General features: G+C 26.8%; 1 protein-coding gene and 1 long non-coding RNA gene across 2 annotated transcripts; one reads left to right on the forward strand and one right to left on the reverse strand.

Moving 5' to 3' along the window:
* Positions 1 to 637: 637 nt before the first annotated feature.
* atms (RNA polymerase II-associated factor 1-like protein antimeros) lies at positions 638 to 23,118 on the reverse strand. The gene is made up of 13 exons (XM_071180972.2): positions 22,911 to 23,118; positions 22,490 to 22,582; positions 17,910 to 18,031; positions 16,544 to 16,610; positions 15,319 to 15,420; positions 13,600 to 13,705; positions 12,311 to 12,379; positions 9,884 to 9,972; positions 8,654 to 8,770; positions 5,887 to 6,012; positions 5,669 to 5,774; positions 3,265 to 3,436; positions 638 to 1,062 (listed from the first exon to the last, which is right to left on the reverse strand). Exons 1-13 carry the CDS (start codon positions 22,979 to 22,981, stop codon positions 815 to 817), a joined length of 1,488 nt encoding a protein of 495 aa, XP_071037073.1. The 5' UTR covers positions 22,982 to 23,118; the 3' UTR covers positions 638 to 814.
* On the forward strand, positions 19,099 to 21,267 carry LOC147813888 (uncharacterized). The gene is made up of 3 exons (XR_015432303.1): positions 19,099 to 19,234; positions 19,680 to 19,767; positions 21,257 to 21,267. It is a non-coding gene; the product is annotated as an uncharacterized LOC147813888 (long non-coding RNA).
* Positions 23,119 to 23,762: the final 644 nt, after the last annotated feature.

Genomic DNA, 23,762 nt, shown 5'->3' on the forward strand with positions numbered 1-23,762 from the left:
AGCTGTGTTTGGGCATGAAAATACAATTTAACACATCACCTGTCAACGATTTAAAGTGTCAAAGTAATATAAAAAATGTTTCCGGAAGATTATAAAAAATGCGAATGAAAAATATATATGCCAGCATTTATGTTAGCTTACTAACTTCACAGAAAAATTAAAAAAATTGAAATTGATAACTATCTAGTGATGCATAACAATATCCAGTTGTAATATATTAAGCCAATTTTGTTAAAAAAAAATCAATTTTTTCAACATATGTGCACAGAATGTTCGTTGGTTTTAGTTTCACAATTTCACGTTTAGTTTTTTTTAACATATAACTTTTTAAGAATTATATACTTTTGCTTGCAACTTTGTCCATTAAAATTTAGAATACATTTTATCAAATTGAATATCTAATGATTGTTGAGTTTTATATAATTTAAAATATAGAATATAATAAATGCAAAATTTGTCATTTACTGAATGTAAAATAATGCCTTAATTACAGAAATTATCCATAAATAATTTATTTTAATATGATGATTTCATTATTCCTCCAAGTATAAAAGACAAATTTTTTTATTTATGAAGTAATACTATGTTCCAGAAATTTAAGACCAAAGGAAAAAGAATTGTCAACAGCAAGATCAAATACAGATGATTATTCATTTATTTATAAATTGTTACAATAAATACATATTCAACAAAAGGAAAGGCAAAAAAATTATTCAACAACTAAGCAAAAAATAAATAAATAAAAGTAACATCATGAAAGTAATTTATTAAAACATATATACAAGAAGATACATCAATTTATTAGTTAAAACACTTAGTCACTGTCACTGCCAAAGATTTCTTCCTCATCTCTCTTATTTTGATCTTCATTCTCATTTTCAGCTTCACTTTCACTACTAGAGGAGGAAGAAGATGAGGACGATGATGATGATTTGGAACTTGAAGAGGAAGCTGCTTGTTGAGTTTCTGTTTCCTTCTGTTCTTCATTATCTGAATCCTCTTCCATCTTTTCATCTTTTTGGTTTTCAGTTTCTGCTTCACTTTCACTGGAAGCTGAGCCTTCTGTTAAATATATAATAATTTGCATTAATAGAAGCTCACTCAGGAATTAATAGAATTGTATTAGTAAAAAATTAAGAGTGACAGGAAAAACTGTAGAAATATTTGAAAAACAATTAAACTTTTTTAAAACTACATGCTCATTATTGGTTAGGGTTGTCAATGAATGCCCGGTTGTACTAGTGGCTTGCAGATTATTAATATTTTGATGTCCTGCTGAATCTTGTAATTCAGTTAGACAAGACAATGAAAAACATCATAGAATGACATTTCAAATGGTAACTGGTAGTACAAAATTAGTAGATGATACTAATGAGAATAACAAATGAGCCTGATTATAGTGTTTGTTTATTAATTTCTTAAGACCGAAATAATAAAACACAAAACTTATTAATGAAAAATAAACGAAAAATTCGGTCAACAAAACAGGGGTGCTACTCAAGGCAAAAAATAAAATTCCCTGACTTTTTCAGGACTTCCAGATATATTTCAAAAAGACAATGAATTCTAATATCTTAGTATTTACAAGCAGCGCTACGGAAAAAAAACATATAGAACTATAAAAAAAATTATATTTTACACTTAAACATCATATTATGTATTTTAATTTAATTAAAAATAAACTTCCTTTTTCACGGCAAATGGGAAAAAAAAGCTCTTAAGCAGGTAATGTGTTACTTAAGAAATGTTAGCACTAACATTACAGACTTGGTATTCACCAAATCAAATTAAACTGAAAACTTAGTACATTACACTAAAATTAATTGTTATATCCCCACCTACTAAAACATTTCTTTCACTTTATTACATTATAAAGCATACATGTGGCCCAACAGGGAATTTTGAATTCATTTATGAGGCTCCGTGACGCGAAAGATAGAAGAACCCTACGATAGTTTCTGTTTACAATGCATTTTTACAATGAATGTTTGAAATAACTAAATATCTAGTAATATTATTTTGAATTAAATTTAAACGTATAAAGCAATACTTAAAGTACATAATGTTCAACTAAGTAAACTACTAAGGAGGAATTATTATGTTACTTAACAAAACTATATTTTCAATACTGTAAGGTTACAAAACATTGCTCCAATGTGTTCTTTCAAAAAATCATGTCCTGTATATTTTATATACTATTATAAATATTAATTTTCCCACAGTGCCTAAAAATTACCTATCTAAATTCTATAAAATTATTGAGCAAAAGCAAGGATAGGGCATAAATTTAAAACTTGTGATGCATTTTCATTACTTGAAAAAGTTGATTAAAAAAAGTTATTGCAGAAATAGATTAACTAAGTATTTAAAGCGTCTTTATAGTTACACTTTTTACAACTGATGACAAAGTGTCAGAAAACAACAAATTTTACTGGTTATTATTTTTTTAACATTACTAATTATTAATTTTTATTATTAATTCTTTTAAGCACTCTACATTTGATCAGTAAATCAGGGATAATATATTAAAGAGATACAGTCGAACCCTATAATATTAACTTCTGATTTAACTTGAAGTCGGATTTAAAGAGGAAATCAAAAATACTTGGTTGGTACAATGTTTAGTCCATTGGAACATAGCTCACTTTTAAAGAACAAATCCCAGATTTAGCAAGCAATATTTTTGTAGTTCATAAAATTTCTACAAATGACAACCTCTCAAGCGCAGGTAATCTCTAGTAGGAAAACTCTGTAAAACTATAACACTCAGAAGAAAATTGAATGCTTGTGATAAATCCTAAATCCAGGTTACTTAATTTTTTTTCTTCGAAAGTATGGGTGAAAATTACTATTTTGTATTGGACTATGAGTTTCATTTTAAGAAAAATAGCACAACAAAGAGACAATAAGACGGTTCAATCAAAGCACATTAACTAACTCACTAATTTTTGTATTGTATGGAAATAAGAATTTTTTATAATTGCATGAATTTTTCAGGACCCCGCATTTTACGAGCACTTGGTTAGAATAAGAAAATAGTGCGGTCCCTTTACACTCATTGTAAGCGAGTCCGACTGTATATTATTATACATAAAAACAAATTCAAATTTTAATGCTTGATTTTCTTGCTAACATTAAAATGTCAATTACATTGTTTCATTTCCAAAAAGAAAAAAATAATAGTTTTAACTAAATAATGTTTTAAAAGATTTTTACATTGAAATTTCAACTCTTTTTTCAATTTTTCTAATATTAATATCAAACCTTTCTCTTTCTCTTCTTCTTCATTTTCTTCTTCAGCTTCATTTTCTCCTTCTTCATTCTCTTCAGCCTCATTTTCTTCTTCTTCATCCTCTTTTTCATTGTTAGCTTGAGTTTCTTCTTCTTCCTCCTCCTCTTCCTCTTGTGGTGGTTCTAATTGTAACATTCTTAATTCCTGAGGCAAAGAAAAATAAAAATGATTGATTTGATAAAAAAAAAACAAAAAAACATTGTCTTAATGCTTTATTGAAATTTAATCTTTAACTAACAATCAATATGAAAAAGTGAACCATGAAACAAATTTAAAAGCAAATGCTACAAAAGTTTTAAAAATAAGACAGAATGAATACATAAAACAAAATATATAAAATATGTTGGACTCAGCCTTTCATCCCTTCAGTGGGTCGATAAAATGAGTACCAAGCATGCTTAAGGACAAAACACAGTTTTTTCCCCGTTTGGCTGACTTCCCAACCGGAACATTTGCTCTTGCATCCCAGAGCCTAAGGTCAAGAAAACTAAGATGGGCACAGTAGACCTTGGCCCTCTTTGGGCTGTCACGCCCCTGAGAACTATATTATAGAAGATAACTAATCATCCACATTTAATCCTCTCTTAAATAGTGCGATAAAAAAAAACAAATTACTCAAATTTGGATTCTAACAAATGTTTTATAAACCTCTTTGTAATCATTTAATTGTACCAATATTAAAACTTTACTCATATTTATTTAAAATAATTATGAATTTTAGTAGTAGTAGTCCGGACAAAGCTTGAAGGCTTTTGTATCCCCCCACTCACACAGTCAATTATATTTATAATTTACTAAATTATAATTTACAAAATTCTTCTGATTATTTTTTAAATGATTAAATTCAGCTTAACTACATTCCTACTTTATAACTGAATAAAAAACAGCCGTATTTTAATCGTTTACGCATTTCCATTTCACCTTTTTCTTAGTAAAGTAAAGGGATACATTTTTCTCCTTCTTCTATTTAGTGATAGGCATGTGCAATGCATTACCCCTACCTCATTGTAAATCAAAGAGAAAATTAAATCAGCATGCCACTCCTTTATGTTTGAGTGACAGAAGCTTATCAGAAAAACAATGATTCTTTCACACACAGGGGAAAATAAAACATTCATATCTTTCCTGGTCCTTCTCAATCTAAAGATATTCAAGGTCACAGAAGAAATATTAAAGTTTTCTCTAAACAATCCTGAAGAAAAATAGTCCCCTCCCCACATTCTCCTCCACTCAACTTCAAGGATGAGTCAATTTCCGTTTCCCCCCTCAATTGTTCTAGTTTAAAATGGCGGGAAAACAGAGCAAAATTTTTTCCAGTTTTCTGGATGTGTGAAAAATGGTTCCATGCAATAACATGAGTTGTTAAGATAACTTAATTTTAAAAACCTTAAATTTAAAAAATTTCGCACAGCCACTTTCAGAAGGGGGTTGCAGAAAACAAAATTTTGGCACTTAAGTAATGCAATGTAATTACTTGCTATATAAGTCAGTAATGAGATATTTATTCCTTTTTTCAAAAATAAAAATAACAAATTCTTAAAATTTTTAAAACAAATCAATGCGTGACACTTTTGAATTGAAAACCTTTTGCAGTTTGCACACTTTGTCTCCTTCAATAAAATAAAATTAGAGTAGATTTTCAAACTTATGGGAGAAAAATTATTATTATTTGTTAACTGCGCAAAAACTATTCCCATATTTAATTATTAAATAAATCCAAGTATGTTTGTTTTGAAAATGTATCAGTTTAAAAAAAAATTTTCTTAAAAGGAAATTAAAACTTTATCAAAAATTAAAATTTTTTTTACTCTTTAAATAATTAGTGTCAATATGAATGTAGAACAGGAGTATCTCTACATTTTAGAATTGAAATTAAATAATATTTTTCAAAGTTTTTGCAATTAGTTGGAAGAAAAAGTTAGAAAATTTCTTTTGTCAGTCAAATAGTTTTATTTAATTAATTTTTGATTAAAAGCCTGGGGAACCCTAGTATATAAACATTAAAAAATTGAGCACTTAAATCGGGAAATTATTAGGTTTTCTTTTTAACATTAAAACCCCCTATTAAATTAAAAAGCAGCTGGATTTCATTTATGAAATAATAACTATATATCAATAAAATGCTAGTATGAATGCAATTTAATTTAATAAATTGATTTGATAAAAAACATTGTTTTATTGAAATGTGTTATCAACATAATGTATGCCATTATCCGAAACTGATATTTGTTTATCAATATTATAATTAATGAATACAGATTTGCTAATATTAGCAAGTTATACTCTCTTGTAGTGTTACAAATAAATCTACATTCATTGTTAAAACAATAAAAACTGTATTTTAGCACTAACAAAGAAAATTGAATAGCAAAATACCTGTGTCTTAAACTCTACTTCATTTAATGTTCTATGCCTGACCACTAATTTTGAGTTGGAATTTGGTTGTACACCTGGTTTTAGTCTTCTCTTATTCAAACGAACTCTAAAAAATAATAAATAAAAAAAATAAACAACACAAAACAATGTAAATGTTTTGAATTTAACAGAAAATAATTGTTTGTTATAACCTCTATATTTTTTAAGTAAACACTCACCTAGTTTCTAACTCATTATAAAATACTTTGTTTTCTCGAAAAACAAAGAAATAGTTTTCTTCATAACCTTTGGAAGCTTTGTTTTTTACATTCCAATTGTACTCTCTAGCCATTTTGTACTCATAGCTGCAAAATCAAAAGAAAACAGTGATTAAAAAGTGAAAAAAATAATGGAAGTAAACAGATTTGAGAAGCATAAATCTGAAATTTAAAAATTTATAGATTCTTTTAATCTAGATGCAAAGATCTGTTTTTGCTTTAAAGAATTGCATAATGCAGTTAAATATTTGTGTTGAACTATTGAACTCAATATTATGTTCAATAGTTGTAAATAGATTTTAGAACATTGTTAAGAAAATATTTAAAAATTATTATTACTTTTTTTTGTAATTAATTATTATGAAAACTAGAACTTATTCATTTAGAAGAAACGTAAAAAATATATATACTATTATTGATGCCAATGATACTTAATTAATTTAGATAATAGATGCATATTGAAATAAAAGCAATTGACTATGTACTAAAAAGCAAAATAAATAGAGTAAAAGAGAGGAACTGTAAGCTACGACTATTATTGACAATGACGCTGTATTAATGATACTAATATGTATAGATTAAATAAAGTCAAAAATTAACCTATGTACAAAAAAGCAAAGTTAATAGAGAAAAGGTATTTATTGGTTTTGAGGAATCGTAGAAAATTGCAATACACAGATAAAGCTTAATTAATTTTAGTGATATGTACTACTGGTATTATGGTATACTATTATGGTATTAGATTATACTACAGGTATTACAGTTTTAATAAGAATTTTACAATGGATTTTCCATAGTTTCAGAAAACATTTTGTCCAGTGTTAGCAAAGATAGTGTATTAATATTTTAATTAAAAGAACTTTTTTCACCACTATTTATAAATATTTTAAAGAGTATATTGAGGATCAGATAGAGAAACAGTCATAGTCTTTTGAATGATTAAGTACAGTTTTGAAAAATTGCATTTTATAATCTCTGTAATATTTCCGGTAATTTTAATTTCACATTTTATTTACATTCCTTACGCAATTTTTAACACATATTCTGCTCTAGTGGTTATATTGTTTTTTCGGTCACCCTAAGTCACTAGGGGGATACTCTGCGGCAAATGAAATTATTGCCAAACCCGAATAAAAATAACGAACTTTAGAGCAGAATGACTAGATGATCAGAACGTTTTTTCCAGTGTGGCAGTGAGCATGAAAAGTAAAGTAATAAAGTTTTGTTTTCTGCCAAGAATGTGATTTTTTTTAAACAGCAAAATGCTCATTTTTTTTAAATCTTTAAAAGACAATCTAATACGGAAAATCATTTAATTATCCATAATAAGATTCTAAAACTGGAACAGAATAGAATAGTGTAAAATTCTGAGAAATTTCCTCCACTCATGTCAAATTTACAAAATGATGTGTGAACAGGTTTGATACTCAAAGAGGTTTTATTATTGAGATTTGTATTTAAATTTGCACATATTTTTATCATTCATAAGAATTTTCTGTATTTTGGAAATTCTACAAAGTCGCAAGCCATAAATCAACTTAAGGAAATTAATAAAGTGACATAAATAAAATAAAGGGGTTTAAAGTGTTATTTTCCATTTCTTACATCTTCAGCTAAAGATAAAAGGATTTACACATTGAATAGTAAATATCATAAGCCATATTGTAAACAGTAGAAGTATAGTAACAATATAGGATTGCACGTTCTTTAAGCTTGGATACATATATAAATCGGAAATAACACAGAAGTCTGATTACAAATTTTAACCCTTAGCATCATTTGTCCTGAGCTTTATGGGGTGCTCAATCCATGGTTTAAATTACATAAGAACTATCATGAAAAATGCAAATTAGCAAGCATAAATCTCAAATAAACTATTTGCCTTAAACATTTATAGTTTGTTACCCCAGAGTTTCTAAAAACTTTTTCTACTTGAGATGACTTCGCAGTGAAAACTTTTATACAAATGCAAATTTTTACATGAAGTATATTGTAGTCATAGATCATATGTTTAAGATTGGCATTATAGTGCTTGTAATTACATTCTTTTAATCCAATTGAAGCTTTTATTCTCGCCAGGTGATCAAAATTTCATTAATAATCAAGCTCATGTGATGCATAGAAAATATGATAATACTTTTTTCTATAATATCACTTTGATGTGATTTATGATAAAAATAATTTATCACCTAAGTCTTTCAGTGAATTTTAAAAAAGAATTTTCTTTAAATTGCCTTGTTTACCCCATTTAATTCAACAAAACTATTAGATTTTGGAGGCGATGATGGAGTATACTTAGTGTTATATTTAGCTTCATTTTATAAAATACAGTGCTTGATCTTAGAAATTTTTTTACGAATTCAGAGAAAATTTTTGGTTAAAACTTTTTCAATTATATGAAAATAGAAAAATAACTCCATGGAAAAAGATTTCTAAGTTAATATTCAATAGGAAAAATAAAAAGGAATCTGAAATATCAAATTTATGTTTATTATGTTATGACGAATTTTGTTTCTGAAAATACTAAAGTTCTATATAGGGACAGAAAATTTTTGTAGCAAACAAAAATTTTGTAACTTCATGGAGAAAGAAAAAATTCTATCAACTAAATTTCAGAAACCTCCTGCTTCTTACATTGGAACATAGTAGGTTATTAAAAATGTTTCTCATGACAATACAACATGGACACAGTATTTAAGAAGCTCTGAATAAAATGATTAAAACTTACAAATCTTCATCATCATATTCAACTTCATTTTCAGCATCTCTTTTTCTTTTTTTCATAGTTTCTTCAGTTGGTAAGAAATAGGCAACAAACTGTTCTCCTTTTTCATCCATCACACCTCTAAAAGAAAGAGTTTTATTCTTTAAATTTTTAACATCAAAGTTAATATTTTCCCATTTGAAATACATTAACTTATTTTATTTTTTCATTATTATCATTCTAGATCTTTACTTTATTTTTCATTAACTTATACTGCCAAAAAAACTGATATAGAAAAAAAAATACTACTTAATAGCCATACTAATATTTTTAGCAATGTAATAAGTATTATTATGTATAGTATAGTATGTATGAGTATTAAGTATTTTTTATAATTGGTATAATAATATAGTACGCTAATGTAGAAATAAAAATCAAGGAGTTGACAGTAAAATTAAAATGGAAATAACACATAGCATACTAATGCATGTTTTTCTGGTACTCACGATGCACCAACGAAAAAAAAAGAAGACTATAAACATTAGGTTTAAGCTGATCAGGATGCGTAGCCAAATCTTTGAATCAAAAATAAGCACTTTTTAAAAACTTTTCAAGCACTTTACAAAAATTTTCAAGCACTCAAAAAATTCATATTCAATCAATGATATTATTGAAAAACAAAAACTTTTTATGAACAGTTTTAGCGTTAAAAAAAACCCAAAAAGAAACGGGCGTAAATCGAAACAATCAGTACTTTCCCACATCACCGAGTGAATTCAACTTGACCCTGAACTTAGAACAAAAGTACCCTTACCCCCTACGTCAATAAAAGTGTTAGAAATAAAATGAAATAAACAAGAACAAAATTAAAATAAATTAAAAAGAAAAACATTTCATAAGGATCTGATATTCTCTATCCGAATTGGAGCACTCGGGTTTCGGGTTTCAAGTGTGCGCGCATGCGCAAGTCATAACGTTGGTATGACATGAAGTCCGCGTGAATGATTACGTAGCAAACTCCCCATTTTTCGTGAAATGCATGGGATCCACCAGATATCACTGAAGGGAAGAAAAAAATTATTCGGAAAAAAAGCACTTTTTAAAAACACCAGCTGAAAAAAGCACCTTTAAAAGCTTTTAAAAACGAAATCCCCAAAAAAGCACCTTTAAGTACTTTTTACAAATGCTACGCACCCTGCTGATGATCTTTTTATCTAAGAACTTTATTTGAAGCAAAAAACATGAAAATTGTACCTAATCATAGCTTGTGACATTTCTTCTGTCATTGTGCTTGCAACTGGTTCTGCATCAAATATGACTTGGGCAAAAGGATAACGCCAAAGCTGGAAGATTTAAACATAAACTTTAATGTCACAATTTTTACACTTAAAAAAAGAAAAAGAGATAATAATAAAAAATATATACATTTCTGCACTTCTAAAAGAAATATATATACTGCAATTCTAAAAACATATGTTATATAATTTTGTATAATGTACAAAGTGAAAAAAAAAAGAAAAAAGTTTTTTTGTTTTTTTTGTTTTTGGAAAGGTTTTAAATTTTGCATAATTGTAATTTTGAAAACTTTTGGAATTTGTGAGTAACTTTATGAAGGAAAATAAAAAAATTTATTTAGGGCTTCCAGTTAATTACAATAAAAAAGAAATTCCCTGATATTTTTCTCTATGTATATTAGGTAAATTTAAACATAATTCCAGATCATATTTTATTCAAGTAATTTTTCATGACTTTTTTAATTTTATTATCAGTTTCAAACATTAGATTTTGAGAGTAATGAAATATCACTTAGTTAGGATATGATAAACAAGTTTTACTGAAATGCAGAATTTTTACAAAGAATAATTATAATAAATGTTAGAATTATTCATCGAAAATTGATTACTGTTAATGACTGTTCTAATATTGGTTGTTTTCTAGACATGCAGTTGGAAATTTCAGGTTTTTGTGAGAAAAATGTAGTTTTTCCTCACTATTCAATGATTTTTAAAGACCTAATTAACTGATGTGATCTGAACTTTCTGATCCATGGAAACCCTGCTATTAATTAACCCCTTAACACACAGATTTTTTGGAGAAAAAAAAACGGCCAAAAAAAAATTTTTTTAATGTAAAAAAATTTATTCTGCCCCTGGTTTAACTTCTGTTTTGGTGGACAATTTTGATATACTGAGGTTTTGTTCCATGGAAAAAAGGCTATATTTTATTCTTGAATAAATAAGTTTTATAGCTTACAATCCTATGTAAATGATAAATATCAATAAAACGATTTTTTTTCTTAGCTTTCACATTGTTATTTTCAATTCTCCATCATATTCGAGTGTGAAAAATTATAGCAGCATAAAATACAATGCCACTTGAATTATATCGAGTGTGCACAGTTTGGCCTGTTTGGAGCGTTCGAATTATCTTGAGCGCGCAAGTTAAAGGGTTAAATTTGCAAATCAAGTAATTTTTAGTGGTTGAATTAAGATCCATTTACTTATTTACCATTTTTCGACCATGCAAATCCAATACAATGGAGATTAACAGTTTCAAAATATTCCATAAATCTGTTTGTACAGTGAAAAACTGAAAAATCATTTACAAAATGAATTTTCGTGAACAATGTCTGCTGTCACTAGAAACTTCTGAAATACTTCTTCAATTAAAAACATAAGTTTTTGATAAAGAATTATTTAACCCAATTTGAAATTTTCACAGAATACTTTTCAGATGAAGTTTTAAATACCAAATAAGAGTACGATGAACAATGAAATTTTGAAATATCTAATAGAAGGTCATTCCCTAATTTTAATTTGTAAAATTGTTTTCTTTGAGATTTCTTTTTTCAGCTTTTCACATCATATCTTAACCAATTTAAAATATTAAATAAGAAAGATTTTTCATAGTAAATGTTTCAACCATTATGGTAAGATCACATCCAACAAATTCATTAAAAAAATTTTTTGAAGAGTATTAGGTTAAATTTTGAGTTATCAATTTTTAATGAAATAATTATGTAAGCTTCAATCAAACATTTTACTGCTAAGTTCCTCATTGGATTTTGTTTTACTAAAACAACAATAGATTGTGGAGTTTATAAAAAACTCACTCTCTCACATTTTTTAAAATATCCAAAAATATTTGATAATCTACAATATTGTTAAGAAATTAATTTTAAAGAAATATTTATTTTTATTACTTCAAAATATGGCAAACATTATACCAAAAAGAAGTAAATTGAATAAATATTTGCTCAATCACTATATTACTAAATGATTGTCATCCTATAAAAGAAGGCAGTATCCCACAAATGTTTTTATCAAAATAACACAGATTTTGGTAAACAGGAATGAGTCACTTTGAAAATATATTTGGTTTCTCACATTACTTAATTTTGTTGTAGCTGCAGTATCGTCTAATAAATACTGTAAAAGAAAAATGAAAATAGCAAAAATGTGAGATACTTCCTTCTTGCTTAGAATGGCAAAGAGAAGTAAAGTATGACAGTACAATAGCAAAATCAACCATTAACAATTAAAAACATACAGCATAAATTAAAAATTATATTCCGTATCTACCACTTGGTTTATATGTTACTATGTAAGTATTTGAAGAAAAAAAATTTAAAAAATCACCACAAAGTGAATGATACCATAAGAATATAAACATAAATTTTACCTGAAAGTCTGCAAAAACTGGAAGGCTCTCAACAGCATGAACATTTGGCTTGCTATAATGTTCAGTAATCTATAATAATAATAACTTTTCAGAAAAATATTAAAATTGAAAGAAAAAAATTTTTTCAATTGAATACTTTTTTTAGAACTGGGTTTAAAAGCCCACAATTAAAACTTTTAAAAAAATAACAGATTTTAAATAACTTTATAACTTAAGTTGAAATTGTATCAAGTTTTTATCAATTACTTTTATCTTTATTTCATCACAGAAGAAAAACAGGGGGCTAAAAAATTAAAAAAAATTATAGAATACCGAGGTATAATAACAAATTGGGATCTGTTAAAGAAGCATTTGGGTACATAAACAGACCATTCCAGAATTATTTCATAGTAAAAGTGGATCATTAACAAAATATATTTTAAAAACTGACCTTTTTTAATTTTATTCATTTTAGAAAAAGAGCCCTTAACAATTCTTTCTTTGAAAAACACAGCATTATATATCATTACTCTGCATGTAGCAGAAGAGGAGATAATTGCTGTGCTGAATGTTATATTTATTATTTGTAACGAATATTAAATAAACTTATTACTAACAATTTAATTTCAAAAAACTTTTCCAATAGTTTATTTACTCTTATTTTAAACTCAAATTTTTATTTTAGAGGGAACTAAATAGCCATGATGATACCAAACCATAGGTTATGACAACATGACAGCATAATGGCATGCCCCATGTCTTAAATATTACAAAAAGAATCTTTTTTATTCTCCTTATTTTTTCAACTAAGGCATTTTTTGTTTTGGTATGTTTGGAACTACTATGATAAAATGTTAGAGCAATGTAATAATAAATTAATTCAACTGAAAATGTAACTCTTTTCATCGTTAAATATTATTTATTATTATTTTTCTTCATTTATGTGTAAAAAAAAATTAATAATAATACATTCTACAAAAAGTCTTAAAAAATCCCTGCAAATATATTATTCAAAATTATAAATTTTCTGTGTTTATGAAAAGGTTAAAAACTGCTAGATAAACATGGAGAAACACACAACTCTGAATCTCATGAACAAAACCAGGAACATTTATATTTTTAAACATTAAATTAAATATGGGAAAAGGATAAAGTAATTATCTTATAACACCAGGCTTATTTTAAACGAAACAAAATAAAAATTAATCAGAAAGATAGAGTGAAAGAAGTCTAAAAAAGAAGAAGAAAATTTTTTTTTTAAAAAAACTAAATTACAAAGGGAAACATAACACATTACAGTATAAACTTACAGGAACTTTAGCATCTGAAAATGTTTTGTTGATAGCAGCAATTTGACTCTCTCTATCCATGTATAAGTTCTCTTCCTTAAACAGTTTTTTAACATTGTACCCAACTCTGAAAAAAACATAAATTTTAAAATTAAAAAAAACCACACACAACAATAAAACTGCTAAACATAATAAGTACAACCTTCAAAGCACATTATAAAATGCATCAAAGTTACATTACAGGGGTCTGTCTAGGTTTTTCTGAGAGGTACCTATTTTGTGAAAATTTAGACATAATTCGTGAAAATTAAAAATTATATTAAAAAATCAACACAAAAATACGGTAAAAATATGGATTTATAATTTCTTATGGGATACAAAAATAAAATTTTTAGAAAAAGCATTTAGTGAAATTTCCTAAAGTTGGAATTTGTGAAAGTACCACTAAATGGTAGTAAATTTGGCCTGGACAGACCCCTGCATTAGCAAAATATCTGTTATTATTTAAAAAAAGAAGCACGTTTTAATGCTAAAAAATATTCACAATTAGCAAAACCTATAAGATAAATAGAACTATAAGAATTATATCTATAAGATTAATAGAACAGTAACACATAATACAGTAAAGACTCGATAATCTGAGTTCTGTAAAATTATGCTGGCGAGAATACGGGAGTTGTTATCAGTCCCTTAACATTGTGAAAAAGAACCACTATGGTCGAGGTGGTCTGGGTAGCATCATTGCATACCAACCTTCATGTGAATGCAACAACATATTTTTATCTTTAAAATTATCTTGCAATAATTTTATTGCAAAAATTATCTTGTTGTAATATTCTTTTTATAAGTTTTATTTTATAAACACTGGTTTTATGATACTACACTTTTTTTAATATGAATATGTAGAACAACAAAAACTATTTAGTTGCAGGTAATACATACGTATATTGTTATGATACTAAAACAATATAAGAATCCAAGTTAGCCAGATGATATTTTACACATGAATCTTTTGTTAAAAGCATTATTTAAATAAATTGAATTAAAATGAGGGACAGTACTCACATTTTTAGAAAGTAATACAAGAAATGATTAAGTATATGTTTTATTGCTTCTCAAAGTATTCTCCTGCAGCATTGATACATTTTTGCATTTGAATAAACTAAATCAATTTTCAAAACATTTACGCATTCTGAACATGGCACAGCAAAAACGTGGCATTTGTTAGCTGCAACTGTCTCTTCTGGGTTGTTAAAATCTTTATGACCTTGGGTTGTTGAGATCTTTACGACCTTGGGAAAATTCTTTAAACCAGTTGTAAATTGTTGCTGCCGATGGTGCTTCACAACCAAACATCGATTTCACTCTATCACTACACCGTTTCTGTATCAAACCTTGTTGTAAGTCATAAAAAACCATGGCTCTGAATGTTTTTGGCCTAACTCTGTAATTACTTAACACTATGTTTTTTGAATAATCACAGTAAATAGAATTTCACAGCTTCTAATGTTCTATCAATGTTTGAATTTTTAAAAAAATTGCCTGCACTGAAAGTAGCTATGTTTTTGTTGCCAGATTCTAAAATTTTAAGTACTTACCCTCGTATTCCTAGAACTACGAAATAATATAACCTGTTAAACTACTTGAAAATAAATGCAAAATATTTGATAACATTAAAAAAAACCTAATTTTTCTAGACATCACAAAACATGGATAAAAAAAGATATAACTATAAATTACTTTGTTTCTGTTTTCTCATTAAGATTTCCATATCTGTTGAACTCATTAGAGATATATTCTGTCTTTTTTAACCAGGGTACTGCTTTATTATGATGACGTGATCTGAAAATAAAAAGTGATGAGAGTTATAAACAAAATTCCAATATTTAAAATACATGAATTACAGTATTTTTCTTTTCTTTTTTTTTTAAAAAAACCCCACCTTTATGAAACTGGGTTCAATTAGAACTAAAATTATTCAGTTTAGAAAGAGCTTTCAGAAATATTTAATAAGTTACTCTATTTCAAAGACAATATGTAATATCCATTTTAACAATTTTATAATGTCATACCAACAACCACGAAACATACAAGAAGGTTAACTTTGCGTAACTTTTGTGATTAATGTATACTCATAGTTTGATTATTATTATTATTCAATTTACAGTACCTAATTCATTTATAAAAGCATGCATATTTATAAAGAAATTTAAAGCTTTCATTTGTAACAAAAATGTAAGTTTAATACTGTATATTTTGATCAATTATGAAATTAGGGACTATTTTTAAATCATGGGAATTATCCAAAATTAAACTGATATAAAACTTTTTATAACTAACAATAAAATATTTTTTCAAACTTCTTGAAATTAAAGATTAAAAAAGTATTTCATCCTTTTTTTTGCTTTTTTTTTTTTTTTGCATGAAACTACTTTTAGGTAAGTCAGTTTTTGTATTTGTGTCAATTACTCCATTATTTCTAGAGACTAACATTTTTGAAAGCTGATTTAAGCAATTTTTCATGAATTATTCTATGTTTTACTTTAAAAAGAGTTTGACTTATTCTGTATGATCATTATATATTTAAACAACAAGCAAATTTACATAATCATGCAAGAAATTATGTAACCAACTGTTATTTTAAAGCTTTTGTGATTAAAGCAATTAGAGACATTTTTTGTGGGTCACAGACATTGTCTAAAAAATAAAACAAAGGAGTGATAAACAAAATAAGATTGCACTAGCTTAAATGCATTAAATACAAAATATGTAATGCATAAGTTAAAATGCATATTAAGTTTGCAAATTACTTAATTTTTTTGAAATAACAAATTACAAGTACTCATTATTAAAAATTTTAAGAACTTCTTAAAGAATTTCATTATTGCATAATAAATCATGCATTAGCATACATCAGTTTCAATTTCATAATGATTTAAAGATGAATGTTTGAAAACTGTTCAACCTTTTAGAATCTTGTGGAGTTAAAGCATCTTCTTCCAATAACCTCTCATCATCAGGATGAAGAGTGGCTAAAAATAGTTAAGACAATAAAACAAAGTAAAACACTTTTCAGCATAAGATAATAGCAACAAAACATATTAGCTAAAATTTAGTTTTTATCTTTAGAACAAAACAATACATTCTAAACTGATCAGGATCATATAGAAATTTCATCAAGTACACGAAATAGGATGTTTGATATGAAATCGCGAAAATACAAATCCTGATGTAGAACTTAAATTGTGTGAATACGATGAGCATTTTTTAAAAACTGGAACATGAATCGTATTGTTTGATTTTAAAATTGCATTAATACGATTGTCGTAGTGACATGGTTAGTACAAAATGTTTGTAATTGAATTTGATATTTTTTATTAATATGTATTTAAGTTTTAACTTAAACATTATTTCAGGTGGGGGTAACCTTTTATTAGACACATTAGTTGCATGGGGATCTAAAATACCCTTCATTCTAATCAATGACTAATAAATATATTTATTTGGTATGGATATTCAAGACCAATGATATTTATGGGAGTGGATATTCAAGATGGTTTGCTAAGGAATTAAGGAAAAGAAGATAGATTAAGGTTTCATGAAGGCTTAGAAAAAGAGTGATCATCAGTTGAAAAATGACTTTGTCAGGTTAAAAGATGGTTTTCATAAATGTTAGTTAAAGATGCTGTTGAAAAGCCTAAAAAGGTGAAATATATTTTTCCGTATGTGACTATTTAGAATGTTTTGAAATATGTGGAACATTTGTTTAAGTGGGAAATTTAACGAACTATTACAAAAATAAAAATTTGACATTATTTTCTGATGTATATGCAAAGAAGACTCCCTCCTGATGGGATTATTTCGTGAGAGACATTTTGTTCTTTATTGTTTACCCTATTGTCCCTAAATCTAATTATTTTCATGAGTTTTTCTCAATTTGTTGATATGTTGCATCAAAATAGTATTTTACTTCCCTATTTTTTTACTCTAATGTTGTAAGAAGCTAAATGTTGCAAGAAGTACGTTTTGAAGCTCATTCTCGCAGCTGTATCTTCTCTGTTATTAATGAGTGAACAAAATTTAAATATACTTTCTATAATATTTAAAACAACAAAATCTTGATAATATATAAATTTTTTTAATAATGGATCATGGTATAAATTAGATATAAATGTTTATATTATTTTTCGTAAGATAAGAAATTCAAATAAAAATAATTGCAATAAGCTTAATATTTTTTAAACATAATATTGTTATCAAGCATATTTATTAAGACTTTTAATTAAAAATATAAGATGCACTAAATAATTAAATTTGTAATAGCACCTTACCATGAGGATCTATGGCATAAGCATCAGGATTAATTAAATCAATAGTAACCCCTAAGTCATGTTCAGTCAGTAAGTCGTGCTTGTAATTTCTTTCTAATGATGTCGGTTTAAATTCAACAAAACTGAAATAGTGGTAATATTTATTAAAAAATTTTGATCAGCACTGTAAATAATGCATTGTTCTAGCAAAATGACTTTAAATTTTCAGATTACACAATTTATTTTAATTATCAAACAAAAGAAAAATTCAACTTAACAATAACAATTATAGTACAAACCCAAATACAATCAGTAAAATTAATGCGATCCAAAAAATAAATAAATCTATAGATGAAAATGAACAACAATTTATGATAAACTGCATATTTTTAAGTTAAATTTAAATTACACAATCTTGTATTAATTGAAAAAGTTAGGTAGCGTTTTTCCTCTAGGATATTGATAACAATTTTATTATGCAACCATAATATGTTGGAATTCTGGTAAAATTTTACAACTTAATTCATTTTCTAGGGAAAAAAAAAAGGAAAGCGATACGCAGTGCTATAAATAGTTCAACAATAATTACCAAGAAGGGTATCGTAAAAAAATAAAAGATGGAAATAATCTAAAATTGCCAAATACAACATAAGTTAAGAATAGAGGAAATTACTTTCAAGTAATGAAGCAGCTACACAAATTCAGAAAATTTGTTTCACCAGATTTTCCTTATTAACAAGATAAATTATATCTTCGACTTCCTTGATCTACATAATGTATCATTATTCATGTAGTACACAAAATGTAAATACATTAAAACAAATTTTTTAAGCTAAACTAAAATCTAGATTTTTTTTTTAATATTATGACAATATAGTAGCCAGCTTAGCCAATACCTCCTAGAGAGGAATCAAGCCCCACAACGGGTTACTATAGGCGATGATGACGTAGTAGAGTTAGGCCCAGAGGAAAACAAGTCAGGGTAGCTATTTTTACGAAAAACTCTGAATCTGATCAAACGAGCCATTGGCGATATTCTGAAGTATTATAACCTGTGTCGGCATTCAGCCAATTGGTGAATATTTTTGAATTGAATTTGTAAACAACCGTCGGTGCTCTGATGTCAACGTTCTTCGTAAAATTTATATTTATTCTACAAATGCTATAAATGTCAGCATTAATTTAATTCTTAGTGTTATGAATAATTGCATATGAGTGCTGTGTACCAAACTGCAGAGGAAATTACAAAGTTGATGGTACAAAAGTATCAGATTTTGGATTTCCCAATACGTAAGAAATGGCTTGCCGCCATGCCAAGAGATTTTGAAGTTGCAAAGAATTCTAAAGTGAGTAATACTTGTTTTTATTTTCAAAAATTTAATTATGATTCTTTATTATATTTTTACTAAGAGTAAATTATTTTAAATTGTGGATAAATTAATTATAATAATTAAGTTGTTCTTATTAATCATATAGCAAACTATTGTAATAAATTTTGTGTATAATGATAAAATAACTATATAGCTATTTTTATATATATAGTTATTTTTATAGAATTTTATTTTATAAAAATATTAATAATTTTAGTATTTTATTAAATTTTTGCTCAAACTTTAAAAATTTTTGTTTGACCATAATATATTGTAACTGCTTAAAGCATTTTTTTTATTTGATTATGAAATTTAAATCTATTAATTTTTCTACAAAAATCTATTAATTTTTCATACATGAATATAGTATATACTATTTATTTTAAATGCACATATAAATATTGTATTCATTTTGTTATAGGTATGTGAGATGCATTTCAAGGAAAATGACATTAGAAAAGAGATGTTAAATGACATTAGAATTATTTTAAATGTTACTGAAAGTTTCAGTAAAATTTGTGTTTACATTTTATTTATCATTTTTTTAAATTTTTTCTATTTAATAAAATATTTGCTATCTAAGGTTGCTTACTTTAATTTTAGTTTATCACTTCTAACAATCACACTTCCACAGGAAAAAAATACAAATAATAATCATGCTTTTGATATGTTTTTTTTTCTATCTAAACCTTGTTTGAAGACTGCATTTGATTTTCTAAATTTTCCTAAGCTCATTTTATGTCATTGTTTATAAACAATTTCTATTTTATTTCGTATGCTCTAGTTCTAATAACATGCAAAACATATTCATTAAAATCCAAAATAATCATCTACTAAAAATGTAAGTATCATATTATAAAAATTAGACCCCTTTCTTAGTTTTATGTCAAAACTATAATAATAATAAATGTGTAAAATCCCTTTAAAAATATATTTCTTTGTTTTTAATCCATACATTTTATAACAAAAAGTTAGATAAAATTTTCCAATTTATAAAATAAAACTGGTATTTAATGCTTAAAAATATTTTTTTTTCATTCACACAGCAGTTATTTTTGTTAGAATTGATTTATTGTTAATCATTTCTGAAAACAAATAAATATATTAAGCATTTTTACACAATTTAAGAACATTTAATCTAGACAAAAAAAATTATAATAATAATTTGTAGAAAGTAAAAAATTAGTAGAAGAGTAACGAAAAAGTGTCGAGAAACAGAAGGAAAAAAAACCTGTCATCGTCAGAAGTGATCAGCAAATCTGGGCCTAACTGTATGAGTCATCGTTTTGCGTCCTTCGGCTTTCCTCCCATCTAGGAGGTATTGGCTTAGCTGTGCTCTAACAAAACTATGCGTTATTGAGAAGGTTTCATAAGAATAAGAGGAGTATGACGATGATAATTATTGAATACGATGTTATTAAGAGTTAATACATTATTATTTAGACAACAAATACATTGCATAACATTGTAAAATATTTTTCTTTGACAATATAAAAATTTGCTACTTTATTTTCATATTGACCAACGTTGAAAAGCAGCTGTCATCACAGGGTGCAAATAATCGATAAATACATACATTTCTTAAGAGAGGCCGAAGAATCAAACATTTTAACTACATTAACTTAATCTAAACACTTTTCCCTAATATTTGGATAATTTAATAAAAACATACTTATATCTTCCTTTAAGTTGATAAAATTCCCTGCTCGTATGGCACCTTGTGGTAGATATTTTCCTTACACTCATAGGATTAAGTATTATATGATTAAAAGCTAGAATTTCGGAATGAAATTTTGTCCTTGAAACTAAGAAAATAAGAATTATTGTTATTTTTTTAATATTTTCTCAAAAAAAAAAAAAATTTGGGTATTTCAACTTATTGACAATGCTAAACAGAGGTTTTATGGGCCTCAGGTTAAAAGTACTATGGGTTCCTAACTCTGAACACCATATAACTTTGAAACACACTAATTCTGATCTTATTTTCATATTTTATAGAATTTGCATAGAGTATTTGTTCAAAATTATAGTTTTTATAAAAGTATTAAACAATTCTCTTTAGCTTTCTTTTATAACCTATATTCTTTGTATCGAATTTAGACTGGGTCCTAGGACAATTAATCGCTCCTCCCTGTAAAAGATCTTGCTTGCCAACTACATTTATTTTTTCAAAATTTGTCTTCACCTGAAAACTATTTATCAAAAGCATGTCAGGATCACCAAAAATGAAAAAACCTTTCTATATGTCTTGATATAGTGTTTCAATTCGCTGATAGATTAAAAACAAAGCATATTTTTGTGAAATTTTTTTTTCTAACAAAGCTAAAATATTACATGAATAATCAATACACAGGTAATCTAGTGAATATTGATTCTATATTTAAGGAGTAAACAAAGTATTCTAAGATTCAATCTTGGGAAATAAATAGAATATTAAGCCTAATAACTACATAACAGAAACTATGTTTATTGATTTGGTTGTTAACATTGTACTAGAGGTACAAAAGGCTAAGTGCATACTTAGATATAATGAAAAACTTTCTGTGAAAACAAACTCTTATATAAAAACGTTCTACAAGCAATTTATTGATTCATGTACTTAGTTTCAACTCTTAGATTACCACACGTTCTGACGGCATAGGTTTGTAAAACATAAATTTTTTTTAAGTGTATTGACTTTCTTAAAACTCTACATAGGTTATTATATACCAGCATATATTTCCTTACATTTAGCAGCTTTTTAAAGACATAAAGCTAGTTATTGACTTACCAAATTAACTGTTGTTTCCTAATTTTGTAAAATTGATTGCAAGATTAGCATATGGATATCAGTGTAAAATTTCTGCAGTGGTCAAATTTTTATCTAATGGCATATGTATATTATGCATGCCTGGGTAATAATGGTGGTCTGGGATTCATCCTTAGCTAACTTATTTAATAAAATAATTGCAAGAAAAGTTTCTTAAAAGATCACAATTTTTTTTAAAACAGCCAATAATTAAATATATGTTTTATAATTTATTCTGGAGAATAAGGATAACTTTTTTATGATGACAAGTCATGAAAATTAAATGTATCATATAGCCTAACGAAGAAGAAATTAGAATATAGCTGCTTTAATGCACATATTATTACAGAAAAATTTTATCAATTTAGTGGGAATACAACAAGTTACATACTGCCAGATTTTACTAATACATTATAGAATATTTGATTCACGCAAATACTCACCGACTAGACGAAAATGGATAAGTGATAAATTTAGGATCAAAAGGAATGTCTGGCAAGGTGTTGCAATATTTTACCCTGCATACTAAGTCAGACCTAAAAAACAGAAAAATAATAATCAGTAATTGTGCTATTTCTAATATTCAAAACAAATACGAAAATATCTAAGATGTAATATTATTTGAAAAACACAAAAAAATTATAAAACGAAGGGGGGAATATATCGACCTGTTCATAAAAATGAATATATAAAATCTTATATAAAGTATAGAACAAAAATAGAAAATACTACATAAAATAAATCCATAATGAAAGCAATCAATAACGGAGTCTTCATTAAATCCAAACATAAGTAGAACGATAATGTTAAACACAATGAACGAAATTGGCCACCATTATAAATTTATAATATATGCAACATTACCTTTTTTCACCAGGTCTCAATTTTCGATCACGATCTGCACCAGCATTTCCTGCTTGGACAGTTGGAGCCATTATTTAATCTCCCTATAAAAAACTTAAGTAAACAATACCTGTTTATTATTCAAATGCTTACGCTTAATTTCTCATAAATAACAAATCTGTTTTGTGTATGTTTGTATCAATAAATGCGGCGACTTTGGATGCCTACTTCTACTCACTCTATAACCTGCTTCAAATAACCCAATTAAATTGGTCCCTAAATTAGGGACCACTCTCACTGCCAGTAATTTTCTTTTCGCGGAATCAAATTGGTGTGCATTCGTGAAATCTCGTATCATTTGAATGCAATTTTTTCATAAGTAGTGGGTAGATACTTTATTTACTATGCACTAGAGCTGCACAATGGGCCTTTGGTACTGGTCTGAGAAACATCCCTGAGAATCGGCGATCACCACGCTCGAATACGCCATCTGAGGACAGACCGGGTTCATGCCTTTGGCCCTTCTCCCTTCCCTCTCTTCATCTTTTTAGTTGCATACTAATGTACTACATTTTCCCTTTTCTTAATATTTTTCCTTTTTATTTAACAAAAATATTTTTAAAATTTTCCGTGATGCTTTTCTTTAGAACTATGTTTTATGTAGTTTGCAGTTCCATATAGTTTTCCAACTTAAAAGACTTTAATCTATATGAAAATCAAGAGACAAACCAATGTACTTCCTTCCTCTATGACTCTCTACACGCTAATGGGGAAAGCATATGAAGCGCTGGCTGCCATAGGTAGAGAGTTCTGCTCTACGCCACCTGCAGCCTATTTCGATTGCAAAGATTCGTAAACATGCCATTACAGTTT

The sequence above is a fragment of the Parasteatoda tepidariorum genome, chromosome 3 (assembly GCF_982258835.1).
Source record: "Parasteatoda tepidariorum strain Cologne lab strain chromosome 3, Ptep-v5.0, whole genome shotgun sequence".
NCBI classification, from domain to species: domain Eukaryota; kingdom Metazoa; phylum Arthropoda; class Arachnida; order Araneae; family Theridiidae; genus Parasteatoda; species Parasteatoda tepidariorum.